A 25,898-nucleotide genomic window follows, 5' to 3' on the forward strand; every position below is an offset into this window, starting at 1 on the left:
CCCCAGGAATGTTCTTGCAACGCCAGGCCCGATCTTACGGCCCCATGCACGTTTTTACGGCCCCAGGCACGTTCTTACGGCCCCATGTACTTTCTTACGACCACAGGCACATTCTTGCGGCGCCAGACACGTTCTTGCAGCCCCAGGTACGTTCTTGAGGCGCCGGGCACGTTCTTGCGGACCCAGACACGTTCTTGTGGCCCCAGACACGTTCTTACGACCCCAAGTACGTTTTTACGGCCCCAGGCACGTTCTTACGCCCCCAGGAAAGTTCTTTCCTCCCCAGGCACGTTCTTGCGGCCCCAGGCAAGGTCTTGCCGCCCCAGGCACGTTCTTGCGGCTCCAGACACGTTCTTGCGGCCCCAGACACTTTCTTACGGCCCCAGGCACGTTATTGCTGCCCCAGGCACGTTCTTGCGGCCCCAGACACGTTCTTGCGGCCCCAGACACGTTCTTGCGGCCCCAGGCACGTTCTTACGGCCCGAGGTACTTTCTTACGACCACAGGCACGTTCTTGCGGCGCCAGACACGTTCTTGCAGCCCCAGGAAAGTTCTTGCGGCACTGGGCACGTTCTTGCTGCCCCAGGAACGTTCTTGCAGCGCCAGGCACCTTCTTACGGCCCGAGGCACGTTCTTGCGGCCCCAGGCACGTTCTTGCGGCCCCAGGAACGTTCTTCGGGCACCGGGCCCGTTCTTGCGGCGCCAGGCACGTCCTTGCAATGCCGGCAACGTGCTTTCGATTCCAGGTACGTTCTTGCGGCCCCACGCAAGTTTTCGCGGACCCAGGCACGTTCTTGAGGCGCCGGGCACGTTCTAGCGGCCCCAGGTACGTTCTTAAAAGCCCCAGGCGCGTTCTTATGGCCCCAAGCACGTTCTTGCGGCCCCAGGCACATTCATGCGGCCCCAGGCACGTTCTTGCTGCCCCAGGCACGTTTTTGTGGCCCCAGGCACGTTCTTGCTGCCCCAGGCACGTTCTTGCGGCCCCAGGTACGTTCTTGCTGCCCCAGGCACGTCCTTGCAGCCCCAGGAACGTTCTTGCAATGCTGGCCACGAGCTTAGGTTTCCAGGTACGTTCTTGCGGCCTCAAGCACGTTCTTACGGCCCCGGGCACGTTCTTACGGCCCCAGGAACGTTCTTGCGGCCCAAGGCACGTTCTTGCGGCCCCACGCAAGTTTTCGCGGACCCAGGCACGTTCTTGAGGCGCCGGGCACGTTCTAGCGGCCCCAGGTACGTTCTTAAAAGCCCCAGGCACGTTCTTATGGCCCCAAGCACGTTCTTGCGGCCCCAGGCACATTCATGCGGCCCCAGGCACGTTCTTGCTGCCCCAGGCACGTTTTTGTGGCCCCAGGCACGTTCTTGCTGCCCCAGGCACGTTCTTGCGGCCCCAGGTACGTTCTTGCGGCCCCAGGCACGTCCTTGCAGCCCCAGGAACGTTCTTGCAATGCTGGCCACGAGCTTAGGTTTCCAGGTACGTTCTTGCGGCCTCAAGCACGTTCTTACGGCCCCAGGAACGTTCTTGCGGCCCAAGGCACGTTCTTGCGACCCCACGCAAGTTTTCGCGGACCCAGGCACGTTCTTGAGGCGCCGGGCACGTTCTAGCGGCCCCAGGTACGTTCTTAAAAGCCCCAGGCACGTTCTTATGGCCCCAAGCACGTTCTTGCGGCCCCAGGCACATTCATGCGGCCCCAGGCACGTTCTTGCTGCCCCAGGCACGTTTTTGTGGCCCCAGGCACGTTCTTGCTGCCCCAGGCACGTTCTTGCGGCCCCAGGTACGTTCTTGCTGCCCCAGGCACGTCCTTGCAGCCCCAGGAACGTTCTTGCAATGCTGGCCACGAGCTTAGGTTTCCAGGTACGTTCTTGCGGCCTCAAGCACGTTCTTACGGCCCCGGGCACGTTCTTACGGCCCCAGGAACGTTCTTGCGGCCCAAGGCACGTTCTTGCGGCCCCACGCAAGTTTTCGCGGACCCAGGCACGTTCTTGAGGCGCCGGGCACGTTCTAGCGGCCCCAGGTACGTTCTTAAAAGCCCCAGGCACGTTCTTATGGCCCCAAGCACGTTCTTGCGGCCCCAGGCACATTCATGCGGCCCCAGGCACGTTCTTGCTGCCCCAGGCACGTTTTTGTGGCCCCAGGCACGTTCTTGCTGCCCCAGGCACGTCCTTACGGCCCCAGGCACGTTCTTGCCACCCTAGGCACGTTTTTACGGCTCCAGGAACGTTCTTGCGGCCCCAGTCACGTTCTTGTGGCCCCAGACACGTTCTTACGACCCCAAGTACGTTTTTACGGCTCCAGGCACATTCTTACGCCCCCAGGAAAGTTCTTTCCTCCCCAGGCACGTTCTTCCGGTCCCAGGCAAGGTCTTGCCGCCCCAGGCACGTTCTTGCGGCCCCAGACACGTTCTTGCGGCCCCAGGCACGTTCTTACGGCCCCAGGTACTTTCTTACGACCACAGGCACGCTCTTGCGGCGCCAGACACGTTCTTGCGGCTCCAGGCACGTTCTTATGGCCACAGACACGTTCTTGCCGCCCCAAGCACGTTATTACGGCCCCAGGCACGTCCTTACGGCCCCAGGCACGTCCTTACGGCCCCAGGGACGTTTTTGTAGCCCAAGGCACGCTCTTGCCGCCCCAAGCACGTTATTACGGCCCCAGGCACGTCCTTACGGCCCCAGGCACGTCCTTACGGCCCCAGGCACGTTTTTGTGGCACCAGGCACGCTCTTGCCGCCCCAAGCACGTTATTACGACCCCAGGCACATCCTTACGGCCTAGGCACGTTTGTGTGGCCCCAGGCACGTTCTTGCGGTGCTGGGCACGTTCTTGCAGCCCCGGGTACGTTCTTGCGGCCCCAGGCACGTCCTTGCAGCCCCAGGAACGTTCTTGCAATGCTGGCCACGAGCTTAGGTTTCCAGGTACGTTCTTGCGGCCTCAAGCACGTTCTTACGGCCCCGGGCACGTTCTTACGGCCCCAGGAACGTTCTTGCGGCCCCATGCACGTTCTTTCGAAGTCAGGCACGTTCCTGCCGCCTCAGGAACGTTTTTACGGCCCCAGGCACGTTCTTACGGCCCCAGGAATGTTCTTGCCTCCCCAGGCACGTTCTTGCGGCTCCAGGAACGTTCTTAAGGCCCCAGGCACGTTCTTGCCGCCCCATGCACGTTCTTGCCGCCCCAGGAATGTTCTTGCAACGCCAGGCCCGATCTTACGGCCCCATGCACGTTTTTACGGCCCCAGGCACGTTCTTACGGCCCCATGTACTTTCTTACGACCACAGGCACGTTCTTGCGGCGCCAGACACGTTCTTGCAGCCCCAGGTACGTTCTTGAGGCGCCGGGCACGTTCTTGCGGACCCAGACACGTTCTTGTGGCCCCAGACACGTTCTTACGACCCCAAGTACGTTTTTACGGCCCCAGGCACGTTCTTACGCCCCCAGGAAAGTTCTTTCCTCCCCAGGCACGTTCTTGCGGCCCCAGGCAAGGTCTTGCCGCCCCAGGCACGTTCTTGCGGCTCCAGACACGTTCTTGCGGCCCCAGACACTTTCTTACGGCCCCAGGCACGTTATTGCTGCCCCAGGCACGTTCTTGCGGCCCCAGACACGTTCTTGCGGCCCCAGACACATTCTTGCGGCCCCAGGCACGTTCTTACGGCCCGAGGTACTTTCTTACGACCACAGGCACGTTCTTGCGGCGCCAGACACGTTCTTACGACCCCAAGTACGTTTTTACGGCTCCAGGCACATTCTTACGCCCCCAGGAAAGTTCTTTCCTCCCCAGGCACGTTCTTCCGGTCCCAGGCAAGGTCTTGCCGCCCCAGGCACGTTCTTGCGGCCCCAGACACGTTCTTGCGGCCCCAGGCACGTTCTTACGGCCCCAGGTACTTTCTTACGACCACAGGCACGCTCTTGCGGCGCCAGACACGTTCTTGCGGCTCCAGGCACGTTCTTATGGCCACAGACACGTTCTTGCCGCCCCAAGCACGTTATTACGGCCCCAGGCACGTCCTTACGGCCCCAGGGACGTTTTTGTAGCCCAAGGCACGCTCTTGCCGCCCCAAGCACGTTATTACGGCCCCAGGCACATCCTTACGGCCCCAGGCACGTCCTTACGGCCCCAGGCACGTTTTTGTGGTACCAGGCACGCTCTTGCCGCCCCAAGCACGTTATTACGACCCCAGGCACATCCTTACGGCCTAGGCACGTTTGTGTGGCCCCAGGCACGTTCTTGCGGTGCTGGGCACGTTCTTGCAGCCCCGGGTACGTTCTTGCGGCCCCAGGCACGTCCTTGCAGCCCCAGGAACGTTCTTGCAATGCTGGCCACGAGCTTAGGTTTCCAGGTACGTTCTTGCGGCCTCAAGCACGTTCTTACGGCCCCGGGCACGTTCTTACGGCCCCAGGAACGTTCTTGCGGCCCCATGCACGTTCTTTCGAAGTCAGGCACGTTCCTGCCGCCTCAGGAACGTTTTTACGGCCCCAGGCACGTTCTTACGGCCCCAGGAATGTTCTTGCCTCCCCAGGCACGTTCTTGCGGCTCCAGGAACGTTCTTAAGGCCCCAGGCACGTTCTTGCCGCCCCATGCACGTTCTTGCCGCCCCAGGAATGTTCTTGCAACGCCAGGCCCGATCTTACGGCCCCATGCACGTTTTTACGGCCCCAGGCACGTTCTTACGGCCCCATGTACTTTCTTACGACCACAGGCACGTTCTTGCGGCGCCAGACACGTTCTTGCAGCCCCAGGTACGTTCTTGAGGCGCCGGGCACGTTCTTGCGGACCCAGACACGTTCTTGTGGCCCCAGACACGTTCTTACGACCCCAAGTACGTTTTTACGGCCCCAGGCACGTTCTTACGCCCCCAGGAAAGTTCTTTCCTCCCCAGGCACGTTCTTGCGGCCCCAGGCAAGGTCTTGCCGCCCCAGGCACGTTCTTGCGGCTCCAGACACGTTCTTGCGGCCCCAGACACTTTCTTACGGCCCCAGGCACGTTATTGCTGCCCCAGGCACGTTCTTGCGGCCCCAGACACGTTCTTGCGGCCCCAGACACGTTCTTGCGGCCCCAGGCACGTTCTTACGGCCCGAGGTACTTTCTTACGACCACAGGCACGTTCTTGCGGCGCCAGACACGTTCTTGCAGCCCCAGGAAAGTTCTTGCGGCACTGGGCACGTTCTTGCTGCCCCAGGAACGTTCTTGCAGCGCCAGGCACCTTCTTACGGCCCGAGGCACGTTCTTGCGGCCCCAGGCACGTTCTTGCGGCCCCAGGCACGTTCTTGCGTCTCCAGGAACGTTGTTGCAATGCTGGCCACGAGCTTACGTTTCCAGGTACGTTCTTGCGGCCCCAGGCACGTTCTTACGGCCCCAGCCACGTTCTTACGGCCCCAAGAACGTTCTTGCCTCCCCAGGCACGTTCTCGCAGCGCCAGGCACGTTCTTATGGCCCCAGGCACGTTCTTGCCGCCCCAGGCACATTCTTGCGACCTCAGGCACATTCTTGAGGATGCAGGCACGTTTTCGCGGCCCCAGGCACGTTCTTGCGGCCCCAGGAACGTTCTTCGGGCACCGGGCCCGTTCTTGCGGCGCCAGGCACGTCCTTGCAATGCCGGCAACGTGCTTTCGATTCCAGGTACGTTCTTGCGGCTCCACGCAAGTTTTCGCGGACCCAGGCACGTTCTTGAGGCGCCGGGCACGTTCTAGCGGCCCCAGGTACGTTCTTAAAAGCCCCAGGCACGTTCTTATGGCCCCAAGCACGTTCTTGCGGCCCCAGGCACATTCATGCGGCCCGAGGCACGTTCTTGCTGCCCCAGGCACGTTTTTGTGGCCCCAGGCACGTTCTTGCTGCCCCAGGCACGTTCTTGCGGCCCCAGGTACGTTCTTGCGGCCCCAGGCACGTCCTTGCAGCCCCAGGAACGTTCTTGCAATGCTGGCCACGAGCTTAGGTTTCCAGGTACGTTCTTGCGGCCTCAAGCACGTTCTTACGGCCCCGGGCACGTTCTTACGGCCCCAGGAACGTTCTTGCGGCCCAAGGCACGTTCTTGCGGCCCCACGCAAGTTTTCGCGGACCCAGGCACGTTCTTGAGGCGCCGGGCACGTTCTAGCGGCCCCAGGTACGTTCTTAAAAGCCCCAGGCACGTTCTTATGGCCCCAAGCACGTTCTTGCGGCCCCAGGCACATTCATGCGGCCCCAGGCACGTTCTTGCTGCCCCAGGCACGTTTTTGTGGCCCCAGGCACGTTCTTGCTGCCCCAGGCACGTCCTTACGGCCCCAGGCACGTTCTTGCCACCCTAGGCACGTTTTTACGGCTCCAGGAACGTTCTTGCGGCCCCAGTCACGTTCTTGTGGCCCCAGACACGTTCTTACGACCCCAAGTACGTTTTTACGGCTCCAGGCACGTTCTTACGCCCCCAGGAAAGTTCTCTCCTCCCCAGGCACGTTCTTACGGCCCCAGGTACTTTCTTACGACCACAGGCACGCTCTTGCGGCGCCAGACACGTTCTTGCGGCTCCAGGCACGTTCTTATGGCCACAGACACGTTCTTGCCGCCCCAAGCACGTTATTACGGCCCCAGGCACGTCCTTACGGCCCCAGGGACGTTTTTGTAGCCCAAGGCACGCTCTTGCCGCCCCAAGCACCTTATTACGGCCCCAGGCACGTCCTTACGGCCCCAGGCACGTCCTTACGGCCCCAGGCACGTCCTTACGGCCCCAGGCACGTTTTTGTGGCACCAGGCACGCTCTTGCCGCCCCAAGCACGTTATTACGACCCCAGGCACATCCTTACGGCCTAGGCACGTTTGTGTGGCCCCAGGCACGTTCTTGCGGTGCTGGGCACGTTCTTGCAGCCCCGGGAACGTTCTTGCAGCGCCAGGCACCTTCTTACGGCCCCAGGCACGTTCTTGCGGCCCCAGGTACGTTCTTGCGGCCCCAGGCACGTCCTTGCAGCCCCAGGAACGTTCTTGCAATGCTGGCCACGAGCTTAGGTTTCCAGGTACGTTCTTGCGGCCTCAAGCACGTTCTTACGGCCCCGGGCACGTTCTTACGGCCCCAGGAACGTTCTTGCGGCCCCATGCACGTTCTTTCGAAGTCAGGCACGTTCCTGCCGCCTCAGGAACGTTTTTACGGCCCCAGGCACGTTCTTACGGCCCCAGGAATGTTCTTGCCTCCCCAGGCACGTTCTTGCGGCTCCAGGCACGTTCTTAAGGCCCCAGGCACGTTCTTGCCGCCCCATGCACGTTCTTGCCGCCCCAGGAATGTTCTTGCAACGCCAGGCCCGATCTTACGGCCCCATGCACGTTTTTACGGCCCCAGGCACGTTCTTACGGCCCCATGTACTTTCTTACGACCACAGGCACGTTCTTGCGGCGCCAGACACGTTCTTGCAGCCCCAGGTACGTTCTTGAGGCGCCGGGCACGTTCTTGCGGACCCAGACACGTTCTTACGACCCCAAGTACGTTTTTACGGCCCCAGGCACGTTCTTACGCCCCCAGGAAAGTTCTTTCCTCCCCAGGCACGTTCTTGCGGCCCCAGGCAAGGTCTTGCCGCCCCAGGCACGTTCTTGCGGCTCCAGACACGTTCTTGCGGCCCCAGACACTTTCTTACGGCCCCAGGCACGTTATTGCTGCCCCAGGCACGTTCTTGCGGCCCCAGACACGTTCTTGCGGCCCCAGACACGTTCTTGCGGCCCCAGGCACGTTCTTACGGCCCGAGGTACTTTCTTACGACCACAGGCACGTTCTTGCGGCGCCAGACACGTTCTTGCAGCCCCAGGAAAGTTCTTGCGGCACTGGGCACGTTCTTGCTGCCCCAGGAACGTTCTTGCAGCGCCAGGCACCTTCTTACGGCCCGAGGCACGTTCTTGCGGCCCCAGGCACGTTCTTGCGGCCCCAGGCACGTTCTTGCGTCTCCAGGAACGTTGTTGCAATGCTGGCCACGAGCTTACGTTTCCAGGTACGTTCTTGCGGCCCCAGGCACGTTCTTACGGCCCCAGCCACGTTCTTACGGCCCCAAGAACGTTATTGCCTCCCCAGGCACGTTCTCGCAGCGCCAGGCACGTTCTTATGGCCCCAGGCACGTTCTTGCCGCCCCAGGCACATTCTTGCGACCTCAGGCACATTCTTGAGGATGCAGGCACGTTTTCGCGGCCCCAGGCACGTTCTTGCGGCCCCAGGAACGTTCTTCGGGCACCGGGCCCGTTCTTGCGGCGCCAGGCACGTCCTTGCAATGCCGGCAACGTGCTTTCGATTCCAGGTACGTTCTTGCGGCCCCACGCAAGTTTTCGCGGACCCAGGCACGTTCTTGAGGCGCCGGGCACGTTCTAGCGGCCCCAGGTACGTTCTTAAAAGCCCCAGGCACGTTCTTATGGCCCCAAGCACGTTCTTGCTGCCCCAGGCACGTTTTTGTGGCCCCAGGCACGTTCTTGCTGCCCCAGGCACGTTTTTGTGGCCCCAGGCACGTTCTTGCTGCCCCAGGCACGTTCTTGCGGCCCCAGGTACGTTCTTGCGGCCCCAGGCACGTCCTTGCAGCCCCAGGAACGTTCTTGCAATGCTGGCCACGAGCTTAGGTTTCCAGGTACGTTCTTGCGGCCTCAAGCACGTTCTTACGGCCCCGGGCACGTTCTTACGGCCCCAGGAACGTTCTTGCGGCCCCATGCACGTTCTTTCGAAGTCAGGCACGTTCCTGCCGCCTCAGGAACGTTTTTACGGCCCCAGGCACGTTCTTACGGCCCCAGGAATGTTCTTGCCTCCCCAGGCACGTTCTTGCGGCTCCAGGCACGTTCTTAAGGCCCCAGGCACGTTCTTGCCGCCCCATGCACGTTCTTGCCGCCCCAGGAATGTTCTTGCAACGCCAGGCTCGATCTTACGGCCCCATGCACGTTTTTACGGCCCCAGGCACGTTCTTACGGCCCCATGTACTTTCTTACGACCACAGGCACGTTCTTGCGGCGCCAGACACGTTCTTGCAGCCCCAGGTACGTTCTTGAGGCGCCGGGCACGTTCTTGCGGACCCAGACACGTTCTTGTGGCCCCAGACACGTTCTTACGACCCCAAGTACGTTTTTACGGCCCCAGGCACGTTCTTACGCCCCCAGGAAAGTTCTTTCCTCCCCAGGCACGTTCTTGCGGCCCCAGGCAAGGTCTTGCCGCCCCAGGCACGTTCTTGCGGCTCCAGACACGTTCTTGCGGCCCCAGACACTTTCTTACGGCCCCAGGCACGTTATTGCTGCCCCAGGCACGTTCTTGCGGCCCCAGACACGTTCTTGCGGCCCCAGACACGTTATTGCGGCCCCAGGCACGTTCTTACGGCCCGAGGTACTTTCTTACGACCACAGGCACGTTCTTGCGGCGCCAGACACGTTCTTGCAGCCCCAGGAAAGTTCTTGCGGCACTGGGCACGTTCTTGCTGCCCCAGGAACGTTCTTGCAGCGCCAGGCACCTTCTTACGGCCCGAGGCACGTTCTTGCGGCCCCAGGCACGTTCTTGCGGCCCCAGGCACGTTCTTGCGTCTCCAGGAACGTTGTTGCAATGCTGGCCACGAGCTTACGTTTCCAGGTACGTTCTTGCGGCCCCAGGCACGTTCTTACGGCCCCAGCCACGTTCTTACGGCCCCAAGAACGTTCTTGCCTCCCCAGGCACATTCTCGCAGCGCCAGGCACGTTCTTATGGCCCCAGGCACGTTCTTGCCGCCCCAGGCACATTCTTGCGACCTCAGGCACATTCTTGAGGATGCAGGCACGTTTTCGCGGCCCCAGGCACGTTCTTGCGGCCCCAGGAACGTTCTTCGGGCACCGGGCCCGTTCTTGCGGCGCCAGGCACGTCCTTGCAATGCCGGCAACGTGCTTTCGATTCCAGGTACGTTCTTGCGGCCCCACGCAAGTTTTCGCGGACCCAGGCACGTTCTTGAGGCGCCGGGCACGTTCTAGCGGCCCCAGGTACGTTCTTAAAAGCCCCAGGCACGTTCTTATGGCCCCAAGCACGTTCTTGCGGCCCCAGGCACATTCATGCGGCCCCAGGCACGTTCTTGCTGCCCCAGGCACCTTTTTGTGGCCCCAGGCACGTTCTTGCTGCCCCAGGCACGTTCTTGCGGCCCCAGGTACGTTCTTGCGGCCCCAGGCACGTCCTTGCAGCCCCAGGAACGTTCTTGCAATGCTGGCCACGAGCTTAGGTTTCCAGGTACGTTCTTGCGGCCTCAAGCACGTTCTTACGGCCCCGGGCACGTTCTTACGGCCCCAGGAACGTTCTTGCGGCCCAAGGCACGTTCTTGCGGCCCCACGCAAGTTTTCGCGGACCCAGGCACGTTCTTGAGGCGCCGGGCACGTTCTAGCGGCCCCAGGTACGTTCTTAAAAGCCCCAGGCACGTTCTTATGGCCCCAAGCACGTTCTTGCGGCCCCAGGCACATTCATGCGGCCCCAGGCACGTTCTTGCTGCCCCAGGCACGTTTTTGTGGCCCCAGGCACGTTCTTGCTGCCCCAGGCACGTTCTTGCGGCCCCAGGTACGTTCTTGCGGCCCCAGGCACGTCCTTGCAGCCCCAGGAACGTTCTTGCAATGCTGGCCACGAGCTTAGGTTTCCAGGTACGTTCTTGCGGCCTCAAGCACGTTCTTACGGCCCCAGGAACGTTCTTGCGGCCCAAGGCACGTTCTTGCGACCCCACGCAAGTTTTCGCGGACCCAGGCACGTTCTTGAGGCGCCGGGCACGTTCTAGCGGCCCCAGGTACGTTCTTAAAAGCCCCAGGCACGTTCTTATGGCCCCAAGCACGTTCTTGCGGCCCCAGGCACATTCATGCGGCCCCAGGCACGTTCTTGCTGCCCCAGGCACGTCCTTACGGCCCCAGGCACGTTCTTGCCACCCTAGGCACATTTTTACGGCTCCAGGAACGTTCTTGCGGCCCCAGTCACGTTCTTGTGGCCCCAGACACGTTCTTACGACCCCAAGTACGTTTTTACGGCTCCAGGCACATTCTTACGCCCCCAGGAAAGTTCTTTCCTCCCCAGGCACGTTCTTCCGGTCCCAGGCAAGGTCTTGCCGCCCCAGGCACGTTCTTGCGGCCCCAGACACGTTCTTGCGGCCCCAGGCACGTTCTTACGGCCCCAGGTACTTTCTTACGACCACAGGCACGCTCTTGCGGCGCCAGACACGTTCTTGCGGCTCCAGGCACGTTCTTATGGCCACAGACACGTTCTTGCCGCCCCAAGCACGTTATTACGGCCCCAGGCACGTCCTTACGGCCCCAGGGACGTTTTTGTAGCCCAAGGCACGCTCTTGCCGCCCCAAGCACGTTATTACGGCCCCAGGCACGTCCTTACGGCCCCAGGCACGTCCTTACGGCCCCAGGCACGTTTTTGTGGCACCAGGCACGCTCTTGCCGCCCCAAGCACGTTATTACGACCCCAGGCACATCCTTACGGCCTAGGCACGTTTGTGTGGCCCCAGGCACGTTCTTGTGGTGCTGGGCACGTTCTTGCAGCCCCGGGTACGTTCTTGCGGCCCCAGGCACGTTCTTGCGGCGCCGGGCACGTTCTTGCGGCCCCAGGCACGTTCTTGCAGCACCAGGTACGTTCTTGCGGCCCCAGGCACGTTCTTGCGGCGCCGGGCACGTTCTTTCGGCCCCAGACACGTTCTTGCGGCGCCAGACACGTTCTTGCAGCCCCAGGAACGTTCTTGCAGCCCCGGGCAAGTTGTTGCTGTACCAGGCACGTTATATATATATATGTGTGTGTGTGTGTGTGTATGTGTGTATGTGTGTGTGTGTGTGTGTGTGTGTGTGTGTGTGTGTGTGTGTGTATTTATTCCCCCACTATCGCTTCATAACCGATATTGGTCTGTTTGCGTCGCCGTAACATTAGCGGTTCGGCAAAACAGAGCGATAGAATAAGAATTAGGCTTTGTTCCATCTATAATATAAATTGAAGTTGGCCAAGCATTTAAATTTTGAAATGCAGGTTTTTTTACAGATCCGGAATCTCCACCCTCGATATAATGTGTTCATGTAGAAATAAAACACCCCAAAAATCCCAAAGGTGGTGCAGTCCATGATCTTTACCACCGCTAGCAAGCCTAGGGGACATGGAGTCCCTACAAGGTAGGTCACCTTGTTAGAAATAGCAGCAAAATCAACCACAAATCACAGCTTACCGCCTTTAAAAATGTAAAACTTGGTCACGGGAAGAGCGACAGGGCCCTGAACCCAATTCACAAAAGGAGGAAATTCCCCTTAAGCCAAGGATCAGGCTGAGTTAATTAAAGTTAAGTGTAGACAAGAAGGGGCGGTCACGGCTGGAACGTCTTTCTTCAAGGCTGACTTAAAGCTACACAACAATTAGTTTGTTTACAAGTGAAACTAATTCCGTCAGTTACGGAGTAGTGGTCATGGTTGGTTACAACTTCAACTTCTGTTGAAGCATTACGTGTTTTTAGTGCTTTGTGAGAGACAGCAGAAGAGCAAACATCGTGACGATTGGTGCAACACACCCAAAGTCGTTTTGTTACAACAGGATTCATGGGTGAATGGAGATTTATTTTGCTTTAAACATTTTGCTGAGATTACAGTCAATAATCCAATAAATCAAGCCCTGCATAACTATCGAACATTCTGAGAGATTATAGATTTGAAGGAAACTAACGAAAGACATTGGCCTTCAATTTAAGGACTGTAGGTCGTGGAACAGGGGTGAAATGAGGGTACGTAGACAGGTGGTCCACTCTGTTGTCACCCAATCTGACCCCAACACCTGATCCTTGGGCATCTTTAAGCTGGGTCCACTCAGCTGCAGACATTCGAGTTAAATTTCTGATCTGAGAAACCCTTCTTCTCACCATCCCCGCCCCCACTCCCACCCCCCCACACACCTACTGTTCCTCTTCTGATTAATATGCAAGAAATAAAAAAAAATCTCTCCACTACATTAAACACCCCCTGTTGCCCACCACCTCCTACACCCTGCATTGTGTCTACGTCAACCAAGTCAGCTATAAAATGTTCTCCAATCAACTCACCTCAAATACCAGGATTAAGTTGACCTTTATTCTCTTTTTTTTTTCCTTTGTGAATAAACAATTCTTGGTATTTAGGAAATATTTCCTTTCCTATTTTTTTTTTCTTTTGCATTTATTTCAAGTTTATTAAAAAAAAATGTCTACAATGATTTCAAAATCGATCAAGCATAAATTTGGCAACGACCATGTCAACCTAACATTTTCAGATACTCGTTTGTGTAATAACAACAACAACAACAATAATAATAATAATAATACTGAGTGTGGCTAATGCCAGTGCCACCTGAATGGCACCCGTGCCATATAAAAGGCACCCATTACACTCTCAGAGTGGTTGGCATTAGGAAGGGCATCCAGCTGTAGAAACACTGCCAGATCAGATTGGAGCCTGGTGCAGCCTCCTGGCTTCCCAGGTCCCAGTCAAACCATCCAACCCATGCCAGGATGGAATGCAAACGTTAAACGACAATGAATAATAATAATAATAATGGTTTCAAATTTTACCACAAAGGCAGCAGCTTTTGGGGAGGGGAAGAGTTGATTGGATTGACCCCATTTGACCTTTATAGAATAATAGAAGGGCTAACGGCTGGAGCTTGAAGTCTTTCCTGACCTCAAACAGAAGAGTCGGTCACTGGAGTGCAGTCCCAGCTATTTCAAAGATGTACCTTCCACCAGAAAGTGAGGCCCAGCATTTCTATACAAAATATAACATCCTTAGAATACAACTGCTACTTAGGGCCCATTCAAAGAACCCTACACACCCTGGATTACTCTGACTACCAAGCTAAGCCCTCTCTCCACTGTGTTCTCTGTCCTACAGGGCTCATGCTGACAATACATCCATTTAATAGTGCCAGACTCATCATTCTTCGACACACCTTTCACCAAATTGACTGGACAAAGTCCTCTTTTGCTCTCCATGAGTAACGTAATGAATTTGATATGAATTTCACTGAAAAGAAAAGTGTGTGTGTCTTCGTTTATCTCTTTTTTCTTTCAATCATACCCTTTGCACAATCTCTTTCATCATAGCTACCAGAGAGAAGGAAAATGCCTGCACTTCATGGCTAAAGAGAGCAGCCAAGACAATCATTACAAGAGATTTTGCCAATAACTGGCCCGTCCTTTATCTAACAACATCTGTTTGACAGAACTCTACAACAGAACAATGGTGTCGTTAGAATGGTGCAGCCCTTGAACAGGCCTGCTAATGGTACTTCCATTTCAGCAGAGTTTATCTCCAACTCGTAGAACCCCTCAGAAACACAACCAAACCAAAGACTCCTGGAAGTTGTTTGCAGCCCTCACAGTGCAACCCACTGCCTACTGAAGTCTATTCATTGCACAGAGTTTCCTGAACATCACAATACTCTTTCCTACAACAAGTCCTCTACTTAAAGCTAATATCAACGGTCCGCTGCACACACAGCGAAACAGGTAAAGAGTGGGTGTTGCTAGACAACATTTGAGATGACTTCCACATAGGCATACAGTCGTGGTGACTGCTTGACTCAGAAATGCACACCTGCCAGAGACACAGGATATGCAAACACACAAACACATACAGACATATATACCCATACATGTACACATCATTAGTGAAAAACCTTTCTGTGTAAAACCTAAAGACACAAATAAACAGAGAATCCATATTCAAAATCCGGTTACGTTGGGATTTTTATGACACTGACAAAACTACACACAGACAAGGATTTTCATGATGCTATGCATATACAGACGTATACACGCGTGTGCACGCACACACACACACACACACACACACACACACACACACACACACACACACACACACATGCATAGAGGAGGGTAGATGTAGCAATGTGCCATTTTAGTTAAGAATTGCTTTCCTGCCACATACATTATGGTTCAATCCCATTGTGTGACACTTCAAATATATGTCTTCTACTATAACCATAGGCCAACCAAAACCCTAATGTAGCTTTGGCATTTGCCATAATTGATTGCTAGCCACTAAACCTTTTCTATTTTCTCTCCCTGCTTATTTCTGTGTTCCTTTCTGTCGAAGAGCATAGGCTCGAAACATAAAAGACATTCTCCCCTTCCTGAGCATTAAACTAATACACCTGTTTGTTGTTTACACCACCTGTCTTCGTCTTTTGTTTTTTTTTTGTAAATTCTCACTATCTATATCTATCTATCTATCTATCTATCTATCTATATATATATATATATATATATATATATATATATATATATCATCATCATCATCGTTTAACGTCCGCTTTCCATGCTAGCATGGGTTGGACGATTTGGCTGAGGACTGGTGAAACCGGATGGCAACACCAGGCTCCAGTCTAATTTGGCAGAGTTTCTACAGCTGGATGCCCTTCCTAACGCCAACCACTCAGAGAGTGTAGTGGGTGCTTTTACGTGTCACCCGCACGAAAACGGCCACGCTCGAAATGGTGTCTTTTATGTGCCACCCGCACAAGCCAGTCCAGGGGCACTGGCAACGATCTCGCTCGAAAATCCTACGGGAGCCAGTCAGGCGGTACTGGCAACGGCCATGCTCAAAATGGTGCATCTCATGTGCCACCCACACAAGAACCAGTCCAGGGGCACTGGCAACGATCTTACTTGGCTTGCCGGGTCTTCTCACGCACAGCACATTTCCAAAGGTCTCGGTCAGTAGTCATCGCCTCAGTGAGGCCCAATGTACGAAGGTCTTGCCTCACCACCTCAGCCCAGGTCTTCCTGGGCCTACCTCTTCCACGGGTTCCCTCAACTGTTAGGGTGTGGCACTTTTTCACGCAGCTATCCTCATCCATTCTCACCACATGTCCATACCAGCGCAATTGTCTCTCTTGCACACCACAACTGATGCTTCTAATGTTCAGCTTTTCTCTCAAGATACTTACACTCTGACGGGTATTCACATTGACATTACACATCCAACGGAGCATACTGGATATATATATATATATATATATATATATATATATATATATATATATACATATATATATATGAGTACAGCAATGAATTCCGGGTAGAGGTAAGGGTCCACCAAGGTTCCGTCCTCAGCCCCCTCTTATTTATCATAGTCCTCCAGGCAATCACAGAGGAGTTCAAGACAGGTTGCCCCTGGGAGCTCCTCTATGCTGATGACCTTGCCCTAATTGCGGAGTCACTATCAGAACTAGAGGAGAAGTTTCAGGTGTGGAAGCAAGGTCTAGAATTGAAGGGCATTAGAGTCAACCTAACTAAAACCAAAATCCTAATAAGTAGGAAGGTAGATAAAACACAAACCCCTTCAGGTAGATGGCCCTGCTCAGTATGTAGAAAAGGAGTAGGTAGTAACTCTATAAGATGTACCCGGTGCAAGCTATGGACACATAAGAGGTGCAGCAACATAAAAGGCAGGTTAACTAGCAAGTTAGTTTTTGTTTGTGGCAGATGTTCAGGTGCAATAAAGACTGTAAACAAACAGGAAACAACTTCTATCTCATTCCAGGGTGAAAAACTAGAGGTAGTCGATAGCTTCCGCTATCTGGGCGACCAAGTTAGTAGTGGGGGTGGGTGCGCTGAAAGTGTAGCTGCTAGAATAAGAATAGCCTGGGCAAAGTTTAGAGACCTCTTACCCCTGCTGGCGACAAAGGGACTCTCACTCAGAGTAAAAGGCAGACTGTATGACGCATGCGTACGAACAGCCATGCTACATGGCAGTGAAACATGGGCTGTAACTGCTGAGGACATACGTAAGCTTGCAAGGAATGAAGCCAGTATGCTCCGTTGGATGTGTAATGTCAATGTGAATACCCGTCAGAGTGTAAGTATCTTGAGAGAAAAGCTGAACATTAGAAGCATCAGTTGTGGTGTGCAAGAGAGACGATTGCGCTGGTATGGACATGTGGTGAGAATGGATGAGGATAGCTGCGTGAAAAAGTGCCACACCCTAACAGTTGAGGGAACACGTGGAAGAGGTAGGCCCAGGAAGACCTGGGCTGAGGTGGTGAGGCAAGACCTTCATACATTGGGCCTCACCGAGGCGATGACTACTGACCGAGACCTTTGGAAATGTGCTGTGCGTGAGAAGACCCGGCAAGCCAAGTAAGATCGTTGCCAGTGCCCCTGGACTGGCTCTTGTGCGGGTGGCACATGAGATGCACCATTTTGAGCGTGGCCGTTGCCAGTACCGCCTGACTGGCTCCCGTAGGATTTTCGAGCGAGATCGTTGCCAGTGCCCCTGGACTGGCTTGTGCGGGTGGCACATAAAAGACACCATTTCAAGCATGGCCGTTGCCAGTATCGCCTGACTGGCCTTCGTGCAGGTGACACGTAAAAGCACCTACTACACTCTCTGAGTGGTTGGCGTTAGGAAGGGCATCCAGCTGTAGAAACTCTGCCAAATTTAGATTGGAGCCTGGTGTTGCCATCCGGTTTCACCAGTCCTCAGTCAAGTCGTCCAACCCATGCTAGCATGGAAAGCGGACGTTAAACAATGATGATGATGATGATGATGATATGTATGTATGTATGTATGTATGTATGTATGCATAAGATGGACTTTTTTCAGTTTCTATCTATGAAATCCTCTGGTCAGCCTAGGGTTATAGTAGAAGACACTTGCCCAAAGTGCCATGCAGTGGAGCTGAACCAGAAATCATATGGTTGAGAGGCAAACTTCCTACCACACACCTACACCTGGTTTATATGTTTTTCTTTTTTTTTTTTGTTTCCAGTCTGTCAAAAGATGAACAATGAGAAATTTCTAATTTTTAAAATCAAATAAAAATAAAAAGAAAGAAGAAAAATTGAGCAAAAACAAAACAAAACAAAGATTTGATATTCTGACATAGCAACAGCAGCCTTACCGCCCTAATTAGTCAGTGTGGATTGTCATGTATGGACTGTCCTGTGTGAATGAGGGAACAAACAGGATATACTAGTCTACTTCACTGGTGGGTGACCTTTTGGAGTTTGTCAGGTACTGGGATGGAGGGGGAGGGACTGGTGCAATCGCTATGGTGACAGAAAACTGCAACAATACTGCTGCTGCCAAGAATGGAAATTATGCATCATCATCATCATTATTTGATGGCAAATAAATGAAATCCTTATTATTATTATTATTATTATTATCATTATTATTATTATAAGGCGGCAAGCTAGCAGAACTGTTAGCACACCAGGCAAAATGCTTAGCGGCATTTCTCCTGTCAGAATGTTCTGAGTTCAAATTCCGCCGAGGTCAACTTTGCCTTTCATCCTTTCAGGGTCGATAAATTAAATACCAGTGAAATACTGGGTCGATGTAATCGACTAGTCCCTTCCACCAAAATTTCAGGCCTTGTGCCTATAGTAGAAAGGATTATTATTATTGTTATTAAGTGAGAAAGCAACACATGCCATCAAAGTGACATTGGGGTACAAATATACAAAGTCCAGTATACCACCCATCATGATTACCCGTCTGATAAGGGTACACCAGGCACATGCATCACAACCATATGTGTGCAACATAGTGATCTCATATCAAGATAAACAGTGCATGACCTTGAAGGTGTGGCCCAGTTAGAATTTCTTCAGGTGAAGTAACCCATCCCAATCAAAAGGTCCCTGAATAAGGGTTGTTTAAGGATGATGAACAGAACACTCATGTTTCCAGAGGTGAATTATCCAAACCCCAAAGAATTCCTCTCAACACATGGCAATGATGCTCCCCCACTACTTCTGCTTGTGATCAGAGATGCACATATTGTCAGCCACCAAGGGACATGCTCAACTGGTTATGGTCAAACAACTGACAAGCAAATCTGTGGTATTGAGCAGAATATATATATATATATATATATATATATATATATATATATATATATCAATCCTTCTGTTTATGTTTTAATAAAAACAATTTGGCATTAAATTGAAGAATTACTCAATACATTTGGTTGAGTACAAATTTATTATTCTTCAACAGGAATAGTGTTGACAGTGACTTTGAAGTTTGGACCAGCTAAGCCATCATTATATATATATATATATATATATATATATATATATATATATATATTTATATATATATTTATATATATATTTATATATATATATATATACATATATATATATATATATATATATATATATATATATATATATATATATATATATATATATATATATGCATGTGTGTGTGTGTGTGTGTGATGTATAGGTGCGTGTATATAAATCCATGTATGCAGGGGTTCTCTAATTGATCCACTGAGTTCCGTGGCATCTGCAATTATCAGACCAAAATCTTTCAGAGGGTCTGATAATCAACAATAACAACAACAGCAACAACAACACCACCTGATCCAGCCCCTATGATCAAGATATCTAAGACAACATTATTTAACAGGCGCAGGAGTGGCTGTGTGGTAAGTAGCTTGCTTACCAACCACATGGTTCTGGGTTCAGTCCCACCGCGTGGCACCTTGGGCAGGTGTCTTCTACTATAGCCTCGGGCCGACCAAAGCCTTGTGAGCGGATTTGGTAGACAAAAACTGAAAGAAGCCCGTTGTATATATGTATAAATATATATATGTATGTGTGTTTGCGTGTCTGTGTTTGTCCCCCCCACCATCGCTTGACAACCGATGCTGGTGTGTTTACGTCCCCATAACTTAGCGGTTTGGCAAAAAGAGACCGATAGAATAAGTACTAGGCTTACAAAGAATAAGTCCTGGGGTCGATTTTCTCGACTAAAGGCGGTGCTCCAGCATGGCCACAGTCAAATGACTGATACAAGTAAAAGAGTAAAGAGTAAAAGAGTATGTCCATCTCAGTTTGTGATATGTAAGAGGTATAGCTGCTATTTCTAACGAGTGGATCATTTACCTCTCTTGTGCCATGTACTTTTGTGCCAATCAAGGTCTTATCTCTTGTCTATCTACTTTTTTACACCAGTGACTGTGTGTATGTGTGCAGTCATGGGTATATATGCATGTACAAACAGGTCTGTACATAAGGGCAAGTACGAGCAAGTAAGCACACACACACATGCACAGTAAACTACACACAAACATACACAACGCAAATATGTATATATATATATATATATATATATAACACATACATTCACAATATATGATACAAATACATACGTGTATAGTACATACACTCGCGCACACACACACACAACAGACACACACATATACACAACACACAAACAGTGCCCCCCCCCCCACACACACACACAGTGTCTTATAAGAAACAGTGATGTTGTGGCAGTAATCCATTTCCTGAGAGAAATACTAATATTAAGTTAATGTCCCTGTAGTTTAAAGGGAAGAAGAGAGAGAGAGAGAGAGAGAGACAGTCCAGTGTGGTCCCAGTATATAGCTGCTATTATTGTATTAACTGGGATTTGAACTCAGTTGCGCAGGGGCAGAATATACCACACTAGCTATTGTTAACAGCGGGGGGGGGGGACCCTGGCCAGAAAGTACAGGGCTGCGGTATGGGCATGTTACAAGGGATATAGATTTGATGTATCACCCTGGGGTATGTTGTTGGTACATGGATCTGGTGTATGGTCTTGGGGTATGTTGTTGGTACATGGATCTGGTGTATGGTCTTGGGGTATGTTGTTGGTACATGGATCTGGTGTATGTATCTGGTGTATGGCTCTTGGTACATGACCCTGGCGTTTGGCCATCAGCTAATGGAGTTGTGTGGACATTAACTGGCTTTTTACATCATCCAACACCACTACCAACAACAACAACAACAATAGCCATTGACAACAGGACCTAACCACCACAAACACCATCATCCTCACCTCCACCACCATCACCACATACTCACCACACCAGCAACACCATCACCACCACTAACAACAATCCAATTAGGTGACCTCTATGTGGTCTTCAGTCTCCTAGAAACAGCAGCTAAAACTTTAAAAAAATACATGAAGGCCACATTAGGCAGTTTAATTCATCGATACAGAAAAACACATAATAGACAATGGTGGTCATAAGTGGATCGTCTCTGATCATATGCCTGTCCAATCAGTCTCAAACCTAGGGTTAAACAACAACAACAACAACAGCCATCACACATGGTGGTATTTCCTCGCCCCCAGCCTTCGTTAATGCTACACAGAAATGGCTTAATTAATCATAATGCTTGATAGATGCAGCAGAGAGAGATGTGTTAGGGGGGAGGGATGCAGGGGGGTGGGGAGAGAGCAGAAGCTGTAGTAATCCCTTCCGCCCCCTCTTCCTCCTCCCCCTCTTCCCCCTCCCCCACTTCCTTTCTACATCAGCAGACAAAGCAACTGTAATCCTATTCGTTTATGCTGCAGTAGGGACCAAAGTGAACTAATAACTCCCAGTTAGCATCAAAGACTCACTGGAATGGTAAATCTGCCTCTTCACTTCACTGCTTCACCGTTTTTGTCTTGAAATTGCTAATCCACCGACAAGAATGGCTTCGAATTTCGGTGGAAGACCAACAATTTTGAGGGGAGGGGTTGTAAGGCGATACCATCCACCTCAGACCTTCACTGCAACTGTATTTTATTAACCCAAAACAATGGAAAGCAAAAACTGACGTTCACAGGATTTGAACTCAAGATATAATAAAAAAAAAAACACAACAAATACAACTGGGAATTTTTCCCCATCTTCCAACAATTCTGCCAGGTTACCATTTTAATAATAAATGCTGGACATGTTGGCCCAGAGCCACAGCAGTTTCTGAAGGGAAGAGAAAGTCGATTACATCAACCCCCAGTGTCTGACTGGTATCTATTTTATTGACCTTGAAGACAAAGTCAACCGCAGTGGAATTTGAACTCAGAATGTATAAAGACAGACAAAATGCTGCTAAGCATTTTGTCCCATGTGCCAATAATTCTGCCAGCTCTCCACCTTAATAATAATAATAATAATAATAATAATAATAATAATAATAATAATAGTAATAATAATAATAATAATAATAATAGTAATAATAATAATAATAATCCTTTCTACTAATGGTACAAGGCCTGAAATTTGGAGGAAGGGATTAAGTCAATTAGATCGACCTCCAGTATTCAACTGGTACTTATTTAATTGACTCCGAAAGGATAAAAGGCAAAGTCAACCTTAGCAGAATTTGAACTCATTATATATACACACACACACACATATATATATATATATATATTGTGTGTGTGTGTGTGTGTGTGTGTGTGTGTGTGTCCTCAACTTGACATTGTATGATAGTTGTAAATGAGTGTCACTGTCCTACAAGCAGAGTCTATTCATTTCCAATATTCTATATTTGGTCATAGGGAAATATTACTTTACTTGGAAAGAGATAAGGGTTTGCAACAGGAAAGGCATCCTGCTGAAGAAAAGCTGCCTCAATAATCTCTATCCAACCCATATCAGCAGGAAAAGTAGACATTAGATGATGATGATGATGATGATGAATGTGATGAAAATCAAGATTTATTGTAGGGAATCAAAATAGATGTTTTGAGAGGAGGAAAAAAAAAACTGTAATTTTAGAAGAAAATGTTTATGAGTGGAGGGGTGGGGAAGAATTAGGAATTTGAAAAAACTAGTTTTGGAGGGCAAAATTGTAATCTTTATTGTTGAAAACATGAATCTTTGGAAGTATTTGAAGAAAATGAAACAAACAAAAATGGGTGGGGTGCATACGTGACACGTCCACCAGGGTGTTGAAGCAAGTTAATAATTATTTTAGCTTCAATGTCGTTATGTTCTGAGTTACTGGGGTTGATGTAGGTGGCTAAACCAGGGGTTTTCAAACTGTGGTTCGCGGACCACGGGGGGTCCGCAAGGACAAGACAGGGGGTCCGTGAACAGCAAATACTTTTTATGGGCAATTTGATTTTATATATGTTTTTTTAATTGAAATCTTTTAATTGACAATAAACCTATTTGTTAAATACTGTTAAATAAATAAATGTAAAAATATGTTATTTTAAGCAAATATTTATGTATAAATTTCATAAGCGTTTATAAGGGGGTCCCTAAGGTAAAGCCTGAAATATAAAGGTGTCCGCAAGTCAAAAAGTTTGAAAACCCCTGAACTAAACCATCTCCCCTGAAATTGCTGGCCTTGTGCCAAAATTTGAAACCAACATTTTTCGTTTCAATTTGTCATCATAAACTGAAAGGATGTTACGAATATAATCACAACAGCAGCAGACAGTCTATGTGGTCATTCAATCTGTTAGAAATGGCAGCTAAGTCTCCCTCAAATCATACTGTACCATCTTACAAAATAGAGGGACACATTGATGTGATCCTACAAATACTGTGAAATTAAGATGAGATGATCATAGTTAGAACGTCTGCTGAATCATGGCCAGCCTAGGGCTAAACAATGGCAACATCTTCATCTTAAGACAACAAAAGAGCCTCTATGTGGTCACTTGAGCTGCTAGAAATAACAGCTAAATCTTTTTTCAAATAATCCCCATTATCAACAGTATGTCCACAATGTGTGCCATCTGAGGGAGCCTGTGCCTTTTCCGCCTCCTCCACCAGCCCCCACCTCTTATAGCAGACTCCCAAAAGTGCCACCCTCATAAAAGCATCACCGAAAGTGAACTGACCTCCTTACCCCACCCCACTTTAGCTGTGCTACTTCTTGGACATTGTAGTCTTAAGTTCCCTGGGTATTGGAAAAAGGTGTGGTAGCCAAGGCTGGAATGTCTTTGATCACAGGTGTGGTTAATCTAAGGGCTGACCTGGGGTTAAATAGCCACAGCAAATATGAAGCAGCAAAGAGCACATTAGATAATGTAGTCTAAGATACACTATATCTGAATAAAAGATGGGATGGTCATGGCCAGAGTATGGTCATCTTAGGTCTGGTCTGACCAGCGCAAACGTGGGGGGGGGGTAAGCAACAACAACCAGGAAGAACACATTATATAATGTAGTCCTAGATACACTATGTGTGAATAAACGACGGGATGGTCATAGTTGTATTAGGTCCACTGGATAAGGCCTGACCCAGGGCTAAACGTAGCACCCCTTCCTTTAGAAAATCAAAAATCAAAGGAAAACGATGTCTCACCAATTCCCGTTCCGGTCGAAATCTCCTGGTCGCCTGGCTCTCCCTGTTCGTCACAATGTCCTTCCTGATGTAGTCCAGTTCCTTCTCCAGCCTCTCTTTACATCTGGTGCTGGAGACAATCTCATAATTCACCTTCACCACCGTCTGTCTTAATTTCACCGTCACCTCCCTCATTAAGCGACAATATTTCAATATAGCATCATTTGCATGACGGACGAGGAAATCTCTGAGGAAAGGCGACGGATCTGTCGACTTTCTGGCGGCCACGTATTTCTCATTTCTCTGCATTATTCCGTGCGACACCTTCATTCCTCGCAGGGTCCTGTTACGCCATTCTTCTGCCCCAATCGTTAGTTCTGGCATTTTAGCCGAAACCCTTTCTGTTTTATCCATTATTATTATTATTATTTATTTATTTTGATTCCTCTTTCGTTTTCTTCCTCTTTCAACTTTCTCACGTCTTTTTAGATTTGAAAATTTTAATTATTTGTTTTGCTTCTTTTTTTTTTAATAAATTAAAACAAGTTTAAATAATATTTATAAAGGTATAAATTAATAAATATATGAATTCTTTTTTCCAGTAGAAAAAACAAGTTACAAGAAATATCTTATGTATTTATATTCTGAGCCGGATTAAGATATTTTACAGTCGACATGTTTACAGTATTTTTTAGGGAGTCGCGTCGGTATCTTAGCAACAGCTTCAAATAACAGTTCCGCAGAAAAGGCTATTACGTCAACCGTTCGCACTAACACAGTAAGAAGAATTAATCAGCCAGAAAACATTGAAATAAAATTTTTAAGAAAATATATTTCATTGAAAGATATAGCAAAATTGCTCTTTTTCATAAAATCCGGTTAATGGTAATTTTTTAAATTTTTTTCTGAGAAAAAAAAAAAATTATGTTATAAGAAAGAAACGTCAGCTATTCCAGTTAGCGATGTGATTTATGATTAATGACAATGGTGTTAGATTACAGAGGAAAAGAAATAAATAAACGGTTTTATATATATTTATTATTATTTTCTATTTATTATATATTTTTATAAATACCAACAAGGTTTAATCCATGAAGTGAATTGTCACGCCATTTCCCATTTCGCATTTAAACGTTCAGTTACTAAACATAGACAATTTCTAAGAATCACATGCATGACTGAACACACACACACACACGTACATGCATGGACACACATACGAAGACACATGCGCTCACACACGCGCACGCGCACACATACACAAACACACACACACACACACACACACACACAGGCTATGTACTGTTAGTAAGAATGGTAAAACCAGCAAAACTGAGTCATAATTTCTCACCAAACATGGCAAGTCATTATAAAATTGTGTGTGTATGTGTGTGTGTGTGTGTGTATGATTTTATATAAATGTATATAAACAAACGCACACATACATCATCATCATTTAACTTCCGTCTTCTATACTGGCATCAGTTGGACCAAAAATGTACCTATACGTGTGTGTGTGTGTGTGTGTGTGTGTGTGTGTGTATATATATATATATATATATATATATATATATATATATATATTTGTGTGTCTGTGTTTATCCCTCCACTATTACTTGACAACCAATGTTGGTGTGTTTATGTCCCTTAACTTAGCAGTTTGGCAAAAGATACCGATAGAATAAGTACTAGGCTTACAAAGAATAAGTCCTGGAGTCAATTTGTTCAACTGAAGGTGGTGCTCCAGCATGGCCACAGTCAAAATGACTGAAACAAGTAAAAGAATAAAAAATATATACATATATATGTCTGTGTGTGTGGGCCAACAAAAATCTTATGAATGGATTTGGTGGATGGAAACTGAAAGAATCCCATCA

The 25,898-nt window shown here is 50.0% G+C and overlaps 1 protein-coding gene across 1 annotated transcript in view; it reads right to left on the bottom strand.

The window, feature by feature from the left end:
* LOC106867356 (tektin-like protein 1) overlaps positions 1 to 24,751 on the bottom strand; it is a 57,998-nt gene extending 33,247 nt beyond the window's left edge. The window contains exon 1 of the mRNA XM_052975379.2: positions 24,043 to 24,751. Coding sequence (XP_052831339.1) covers positions 24,043 to 24,435 — 393 coding nt within the window. The 5' untranslated portion in view covers positions 24,436 to 24,751. The remainder of the gene's footprint in view (positions 1 to 24,042) is intronic.
* Between the last annotated feature and the right edge of the window lie 1,147 nt (positions 24,752 to 25,898).

The sequence above is a fragment of the Octopus bimaculoides genome, chromosome 21 (genome assembly GCF_046866305.1).
Source record: "Octopus bimaculoides isolate indiv1 chromosome 21, ASM4686630v1, whole genome shotgun sequence".
Taxonomy (NCBI): Eukaryota; Metazoa; Mollusca; class Cephalopoda; order Octopoda; family Octopodidae; genus Octopus; species Octopus bimaculoides.